The sequence below is a fragment of the Gossypium raimondii genome, chromosome 3, assembly GCF_025698545.1.
Source record: "Gossypium raimondii isolate GPD5lz chromosome 3, ASM2569854v1, whole genome shotgun sequence".
NCBI lineage: Eukaryota > Viridiplantae > Streptophyta > Magnoliopsida > Malvales > Malvaceae > Gossypium > Gossypium raimondii.
In genome coordinates this window covers 23,274,372-23,283,259 of record NC_068567.1, presented here as the reverse complement: position 1 = coordinate 23,283,259, position 8,888 = coordinate 23,274,372, and the positions used below count along the sequence as shown (strand labels likewise).

Sequence of the window (8,888 nt, the reverse complement as noted above, 5' to 3'; positions counted from 1 at the left end):
TATATTATACTAATAAATAATAAATCTTCTACAAAGAAAATATATTTTGTTTAACTTGACTTGCAAGCAATTTCTTATTTTATTTAATAGGAATTTGGGTCACACAACTCTAACAATAAATTTAACTTTTATGTGATATAATTTACATAATATACATAAAAACATAGTATAATATATTACAAAAATTAGGAAATGGGGTGGATAGATCGGGATTCAACCTTCAATGCTTTGAGTTTGAGCTCAATCAATATTTTAAATAAGCTTAATTTTTTACCTAAGCTCATTTTTTAGCCTAATAACTTTTTCCAAACTCTCTAAAATTTCAGGTGAACTGTTAGACTCGGATAGATAGCTTGGAATAGCATATTATTAAAGGTAATTATTTAATACACAAATTGTTGAGTTAAACATGATTAAAAGTGTGACAAGTGATACATTTGTTTATATTTTAATTTTTATTTTTACTATACACTATAAAACATATGTAATATCTAATCTGCTCGTGAAGTCTAAAATTTTAAAAATTATAGGATTTTTTTAGAAACAAATTTTCATTCCAACTAATATGATATATTTAAAAATTTAAATTAATCCAATCATAATAAAATATTATAATTATTACAGTCTGGAATTGTCAGCTAAATGTACTAAATTGTTTTTCAATGCCATCTCAAATTGTAATTCCTTCGGTTCTTTTTGTCTAAATGTAATATACACAGAATCACAGCTTTAGACAGAAGCAACAAGCAATTGGATGTTTGACCGTTGACCTCCCGCGTTTCCTAAATTTCCCCGTTCCGTTTCTGCCACTAAGGACCTTCGAATCAATAATTATAAATCAGGTTGGTAAATCTCGTAGTTATCTCAAAAGTGGAGGGTATAAAAGTAATTTTTGCCTGTCCTTAAAATTAAAATAATAGAAGGTACAGCTAAGCTAAGAGGACATAATAATTCTGCTACTAGTGAACTCCATTCTCAGAAGAGCGCGTGGTGGCTTGAGCTGCTGAAGCACAACATTAATTCAAGCGGGGAGAGAGAAGGGCGCGCGTGAGAAAGCGAAATGCATAATGTAAAGCGGTGGTGGGGCAACTATGTATAATTAATTCAAGGGTCTTTTTCTCTTTTATCTAACTTTTGCTTTCTCTTCCCTCCCAATTCCCCCCCCCCTCTCTCTCCCTCACCTAAACCTAATTCTTTTGATTGTCAGAGAGGTACCAAGGAGAGGGTGAAGAAGAAATAAAAAATATCATTAGTGTCTTTTGAATTTTGATTGTTAATTTGGGAGTAGTGAAGGAAGAAGTAGAAGAAATTAAAGAAGATGACTCCAGCTAATTTGACAGGGCAGTTTGGTGACACCACATACACTAAGGTGTTTGTGGGAGGGCTGGCATGGGAGACTCACAAGGATACCATGAAGAAGTACTTTGAGCAATTCGGTGACATCTTGGAGGCTGTCGTAATCACTGATAAGGCCACTGGCAGATCTAAAGGCTATGGATTTGTATGGTTTCATTCCTTTCTTCTCACCTTTTTTTTTAACTTCATTTTTCAATTTCCATATTATATTTTTTATCACTTCATCTTCAAGCAAATAAAAGATCTAGTCACTAGTGATGGATTTTGAAAAGAGTGAAACCAAAGTAGATGATGAGATTGAAAATGTGCTGCTTTATTTTGGATTATTATTATCATAGGTAACGTTTCGTGAACCGGATGCCGCCATGAGAGCTTGCGTTGATGCTGCTCCAGTGATCGATGGGAGAAGGGCTAATTGCAACCTTGCTTCTTTGGGTGTTCAAAGATCCAAACCCTCTACTCCAAAGCATGGTGATCAACTGCTTCCTTTCCTTGCTTTTCAATCTATTTGTTTCTAAATGATCTATGGAATTATCTCAACTTATTAGGTTTTAGGTGATCGCATATGTATATTTCAGATCTGAAGTAAAAGATACGTGATGTCATTTCTTTCTTTGTTTTTTTCCTTCTTTTGCTTTATGGTTGCTTAATTATTGTCAAGTTTAGCAGGTGTTTACTATACGTTTAACGTTATCAGTGAAAAAGAAATTGATATCTAGGGCCCAAGCCAACATTCCATTTTCATGCAAAAATTCACCATGGAATATAGTGAAGAATATTCTTCAAAAAATGGAAAATGGAGCAGCCTTATCCCGTAACTTATGCGTAATGCTGCATGGGAAATTTACTAAATCCTGGTCAACTCATGTCTTTTATTTTGTTGTTCTATTGTAAACTTCTGCAAACAAAGAACAAAGAAAAAAATAGTACTAGTAAATACTGAAATATGTCCATAATATTTGTGTTCATGCATTAAAGGAGCAATACTGAAAGATTATGATTGTTATTTGTGTTAGTTTAACAAAAAAATATTTAATAAATATGAAAGCGGGTTGGTGTTGCAGGCAGGAATTTTAGGGTAATGAGCACATTTCAAACAGGGTTTGGAGGTGGAGTCGGAACTGCAACAGCTTTTGCTTCGGCAGCAACCTTTCCCCCTCATTATGCCATCCAACAAGGGATCCCTTGTAATGTTTATGGGTATGCATGCTTCTCATGCCATTAAACTAATTAAATAGAGACATTAATTATATTCCATTTTCTCTCTCTTACTTCTTTTACATATCTGTATCTGTTCTCTCTCTCTATATATTTCAAATATAATGATGACAGCTCATGTGATGTTTTGTATGTACACATGACATTTCATATATATAAGTTATATTATATAAAAGAGCGTCTTATGTTATGCTTTGCATGCGAATGCACATGCATACCCGGGATATAAAGGCAAATTCCATATTTCTGCTTTGATTTAAATAAAATGTTCTATTTTTCAACTACGATTCTCTAAAGTGATTTTGCTAAACTTTGTTTCCATGCACACTCTTTTAGGTACTCTTCATACTCGCCAGATTACTCTAATTACCCCACGGTTTGTACACACATCTCTCTCGCTCTCTCTCTCTCTCTCTTGATGACTAAATATTTCTCCTTTTTCTTTTGCTTTATCTTCACTACACCTTAGGATGCGTTTTCAAGCTTCCTCTTTTTAAAAAAAAAAAAAAAAGAAATTCAAGGAGATATTGACCTTTTACCTTGATGCTTCTTTCTACTTCTAAATTCTAATGGTTATTATATGTTTAATTAATTTCCTCTCAAAATGATAATCGATTTTATAATGGGTTAAATTCATAAGGACTAGAATAAAATAATAGCTTCTATCAAGAAAAAGAATAGCCAGACTTGGCAACAGGAAGATAACTTTTTTCGCTGGTTGTAGCTGGCAGGCGGAAGACTTTGTCCCGCCTTTTAGTGATTTTGTTTCCACTAATTTAATATAGATTTATATTTGGAGAAATTTATATCCTGATAACAAGGAACTCGGGGGTTTAAGACTTTTTAATCTTCCTTTGTAATAAATCTCACAGAAATATTTTATTAATAATAAAATTAAATATAAATATTTGATATTTTTCTAAATTATTTATTTTTAATTTTTTTAATGTATTCATTTGAAACGGGGCTAGTGACCATCAATTGAGTTGTTAAAATGACATAATAATTCACCAAAACTTTACCAATTTACGTCAAATATAAATCTATTTAATTTTAGCCAACACAGTTAAAGAGTGACGACTGGTGGGGGGTGAAACATGTTATATGTACGGCTGACTAGTCAGAGCCTTTGTACTGATTGGCTCAGCATTGACATTAGCACTTGCATTTGCATATGGATACAGCTGTGGAGGCTTTGCTTTGTCCTCAACAAGTTCATGATTAGAAATTGGAAGCAGTGGTCCATCCCCCACACTTGCATTATTCTTCTAAAAATTTGTGAAACTAGCAGTCTTTATTTCTAGTCTTAGCTAGGTTTGTTCCAATTGAATGTCCTCACCAAAGAATTGATTCTTGCAATTCCATGGCTATAAAGTACAAAGCCTGTAGGTGGCAACATGTAAATTTGAGCAATATTACTAACTGTTTGCAACTTTGTTATGGTACAGAGCTACTATAATGTGTATGGAGGGGCCACAGCACAGTTTCCAATGTACGGTGCTGGACCGGGTGGGTTGATTACTGGCACGGGAACAACATTCTATCCCTATCTTCAATTCGGAGAAGGAACCGGGGGTGGAGCCACTGCCTACTCTTCCGGCCAAGGATATGGTCTCCAGTATCCACATCACCTCTTTCAGTTCTCAACTGGGAGTTACCCACAGCACTATGGCGCGCCCATGTCTCTTGCACCCACTCCACCCTTACAATCAGGTTTGTAGTAGTACTATTTAAATCAATTTTCTCAAATAACAACATGCCGTATTTCCTAGTTCAACGAAATAATAATGTTAACATCTTTGACAGTGTGTTTTGCTAATCCACAGGCGTGACCATGCCTCTTCATGCACCTGCAATTCCACATCGTTGAGAGACTCATTCCAAAATAGCTAGCTACTCCAAAAATACTCAGTTGCTCTAAATTCTCTGCCTTTGGTCTAACCATGGTTCTCTTTCTCCCTTTGCCTCTATCTAACTCAAGTCAAAGCCCATGCTTGGCATCTGGGCCTTTGCACACAGGAAAAGCCCCCCATAGGGGCTGAAAATCACCTCCGAAGCCGGAGAATCATGCATTTTTTTTCCTATTGCATCTTTGTCAAACAAGGGTTCCTTGAAGAGAACCAAAGTATTTTTATCTAAATGCCAACTTCAGCTATTGGATGAGCTATGTTGGGAAAGTTTTTTGTGCCGGTAAAAGGCAAATTAAAACAGACTTTTTTTTGTTACTTTTAGCCCAGGCAAGGCTAATAAACAAAAAGATGGTTTGCAAAACTGTAAATTTCAACAACACAAAAAGCAAGCCTCACATAAACGGCTAATCACCTCTTGACAACGAGGCAGTTTTAGCAAAATCTGAGGGCATTGTATGCCCCCAAGGTTTTTCTTTTCATTTTTTTTGCATTGACATGTAGTCATAGGGTTTAAAACTAGGAGAACATGTAGTCATATTTTTATAAATGTTTTTTTCTACCAGAAAACATCACTTCAGATCTTATTATAATATGTCTGAAGCTAACAACATCTTCTCTTAGGGAAAGGGAAGATAAAGTTTACTTACTAACACTTGTTTCTTGTAAATTCATTGTGGCTAAACTTTGGAAGTATTAGCCCATTTTGATTAAACCATATATAGAAGGGTTAGTAGCGTTTGCCTTTTGCATTTAGCTTTTCTAATGTTTCATCATGAAAAGTAACTCCATGAATGGATGTGGAGTTCGAAGCATTTGCATGTAACCCTGGGAGATATTTTGGTTCCTTAGGGTTCTTTTCTTCTAACGGACCAACCATGGTTAGACTTAGGTAATCACCATCGCTCTCTCTCGATCGCAATATCACTTCCCTTTCCTTTTCTTTCATCCCTCTCTGTTGAACTTGTTAATCTTTTTTATGTATAAGCCTATGGATTTGGATTGTAACTAGGGATTCTTTCTCCATCCATGACCTTGATGCATGGTTGAGAATGAATTTGCCACTTACTACTATGCTTTCATTTCAAACTCGTGTCTATGTTGCTAATGCTTTGTCCTTGATCACCAAACTATGATGTCCTAAACTTCAAATTTTGTTGTGTTTAATTATATTTGGCTGAAATTATAACTATACTATTTCAACTGCCAACTATTTCTTTTCCATTCAATTTTTTTTACAACATACATTACTGCCTCAACCCATTATATCCTTAAAATAACTTCTCCATATTAATTCAAAAAAAAAAAGAAAGAAAAAGAAAAAAAGAAAAAAAAAGGAAAAGGTAACAATAGAGAAGAAAAACATTTTAAAGTTGTGGACAAAAGCAACGTTTTTTCCCCAGCAAATTGAAGAAACATTACCTATTTATTTGTTGTTGGTTTTTTTATTTTTTTTGGGAGGGGGGTGGTTGTTGTTGATTAGTTAGATGGTGAAGCGAAAATCAAGATTTTAAACAAATCAACGAAACCACTGCATTTGTTTGACTGAATAAAATTTGAAAAATGGAATAATTTTTTAGAAAAGTTAATATTTTCTTTTGATAAATTTTTAAAAAAATTGTTGTTAGTTAAACAATTATAATATAAATATATTTATACAAAATAATAAACTATTTATTTTCTTTTAACAATCGAAATTTATTTTAGATTTAAGAGTGTAAAAAACTCTCAAAATTTTTCAAGAAAAACAATTAAGCCTTTATCTCTTTTTTTTTTCACTCAATTAGGTACTTGAGCTTTCAAAATGCAACAAAAAAGACCTTAAACTTTTTCAAAAGAAAAGCAATTAAGCCCCCCTTTTTTTTGCACTCAATTGAGTACTTGAACATTTAAAATGCATAAAAAAGACTCTCAAACTTTTTCAAATCAAGCAATTAAGCCCTTGATTTTTTTTACACTCAATTGAATACTTGTATTGTCAAAATGCATCAAAAAAACCCTTTGACCGTTAAAGTTAACCGCCTCTAATTTTTTTCAATTAAAACCACCACGTGTCGCACCCACGGCGTGACATGCGACAAAAAATGGTAAAAGAATGAAAATCAATAAAATTTATAAAAGTTATTAAATTTTAAAAAAATAAAAATAAAAATATTAAAATTTATTAAAATTATAAAAATCGTAAAAATTATAAAAAATTCTAAAATTTTATAAAAATCGTAAAAACAATTATAAAATATGTAGAAATATAGAAAAAAATTATAAAATTTAATAAAGTCATAAGAAAATGATAAAATGTAAAGAAATATAAAATTTGTAAAAAAAAATATTAAAATTATTGTAACAAAAGAAGAATTTTGTAATTTTTATTTATTTTTATTTTTTATCATTTTTCACCACATGTCACGTTGTCTTACGACACATGATGACTTTAATTGAAAAAAATAGGGGTCGTTAACTTTAATGGTCAACGTTAAAGTCAATGGTTAAAGGGTACTTTTGATGCATTTTATAATTTGTTTTTATGATTTTTTTCTATTTTTAATAAATTTTAAATATTTTTATATTTTTATTAAAGTTTAATAATGTTTATAACTTTTATGGATTTTTATTTTTTATAAATTTTTTACTACATGTCACGCCATGGTTGGGACACGAGGTGACTTTAATTGAAAAAATTAGGGGCAGTTAACTTTAACGGTCAACTGTTAAAGTTAACGATCAAAGGGCCTTTTTATGCAATTTGACAGTTCAAGTACCCAATTGAGTGGAAAAAAAAGTAGTGTCTTAATTGTTTTATTTTTTTTTGAAAAAATTTGAGGGCTTTTTTGATGCATTTTGAAAGTTCAAGTACTCAACTGAGTGTAAAAAGAAAACAAGGGTTTAATTTTTTTTTTGAAAAAGTTCGAGAGTTTTTTACACCCTTAAGCCTTTATTTTATAATAAGATAGTATTTAATAATAATTAATATAATATATATAAACTTAATAATAAATAATGTCTAATTAAAAATTAATTTAAATTACATATATGGGAGTGGATGGTGACACATTAATTAGAGTTGGAGGGAATAAATGAAGCTAAGTATGATTTAAAGAAACACTCATATTTATATAATTAAAATATACGTACGAAGTATGGTTGAAGGAGAGGCTGCCAGATAGCATTTTGAGAAGTTCGAGTTCGTTCCTTTGGAGGACTCTATCTAAGGTTTGACCTTTGCTTAAAGATAATTTAGTATGATTTGTGGGACATGGAAGGTCGATTCATTGTTGGAAAGATCATTGGATTGCGAGTGTAAGACCATTGATGCGGCTAATTCCTTTGCATGCCGACTTGGATCCTGATTGCAAGCTTGACGAGATGATAACGGCGGATGGGGTGTGGAGTATTGATTTATTTCGGGTGTGGTTGTTTGAAGTCATTGTTCGGGGCATAGTCAGTATCCCGACACCCCATTCTTCAATGGGACTGAATAGAATTGCTTGGAGCCATCAACCTACTGGGTCTTTTTGGTTAAAAGTGCGTATCATATCATTCAGGAGAATTTTAGGAGACCTAGAGATGAGTTTTGGAAGACGATATGGAAATTTCAAGGGCCGCAAAGAGTTCACTTCTTTATGTGGCTTGCTTTAAAGCAACGATTACTCACAAACATGGAATGTGTTAGGAGAGAAATTGGTTAGGATCCTTCTTGCCCAGATTGTGGTCATGCCTCTAAAGACCTTCTTTATGTTCTTAGAGATTGCTTAGCAGTGAAAGAGGGATGGGCGTAGTACTTGTAAATCAAAGATAATTTTTTCTCTGCTTCCAACTTTGAAGACGGGTTAGTTTCTAAACTTATCCTCACATTTAAGGGTGCTTTCTAAGGAAGTTGTTTGGTCCTACTTCTTTGGTTTAATTGTGTGGCATCTTTGGAAGAAAAGACATTTATTCATTTTTCAAGGTTTGACTTGGAATGCTTCAAAGATAATTAAAGTTTCATTATGTTGGGCTCAACAAGTTTTGAACGTACATACAACTATGATGTTTGAGCTTATGTTCAATCTTTGTCAGGTATTTGTGTTTTCTTACATACTGACGGGGCAGTGAATGTGAGCACAGGATATGCATCCGCTAGTGGTACAGTGCGAGATTAGTTTGGAGACTGGATTGTCGAGTTTAATCATAATTTTGGTGTTTGTTCGGTCATTGATTCTGAACTTTGGAGTATCTAGGATGGTTTACTCTTGTTACAAGAAAAGAGGTATGTTAAAGCTTTAATTCAGACAGGCTGCTTGGAGGTAGTTAGTGCTAATCAAGATGGTTACTTTGAGGTATCAAATTTGGTCTTGATTTGACAAATTAAGCAGATGTTACAGTACAAGGAACACTAGATAATTAGGCATGTCCCTAGGGGGAGAAATC

At 33.0% G+C, this 8,888-nt stretch overlaps 1 protein-coding gene across 2 annotated transcripts; it reads left to right on the top strand.

Annotated features, from left to right (window-relative positions):
- The first annotated feature begins 1,143 nt into the window (after positions 1–1,143).
- LOC105793894 (uncharacterized) lies at positions 1,144–5,673 on the top strand. 2 transcript variants are annotated; one of them, XM_012622793.2, is made up of 6 exons: positions 1,144–1,501; positions 1,695–1,827; positions 2,421–2,556; positions 2,911–2,950; positions 4,023–4,287; positions 4,381–5,673. In XM_012622793.2, the coding sequence occupies exons 1-6, from the start codon at positions 1,319–1,321 to the stop codon at positions 4,404–4,406; spliced, it is 783 nt and encodes a 260-aa protein (XP_012478247.1). In that variant the 5' UTR covers positions 1,144–1,318; the 3' UTR covers positions 4,407–5,673. The 2 variants fall into 2 exon arrangements, with proteins under 2 accessions (XP_012478247.1, XP_012478245.1); XM_012622791.2 differs by having other exon boundaries at positions 1,145–1,501; positions 4,401–5,673.
- Positions 5,674–8,888: the final 3,215 nt, after the last annotated feature.

What these genes read in the sequence shown, in the direction of transcription:
- LOC105793894 (XM_012622791.2), top strand. Translation starts at nt 1,319, where the DNA reads ATGACTCCAGCTAATTTGACAGGGCAGTTTGGTGACACCACATACACT. An exon ending in ATTACTCTAATTACCCCACG is followed by an intron (nt 2,951 to 4,022) that starts GTTTGTACACAC and finishes GTTATGGTACAG; the next exon opens with AGCTACTATAATGTGTATGG. An exon ending in CACTCCACCCTTACAATCAG is followed by an intron (nt 4,288 to 4,400) that starts GTTTGTAGTAGT and finishes GCTAATCCACAG; the next exon opens with GCGTGACCATGCCTCTTCAT.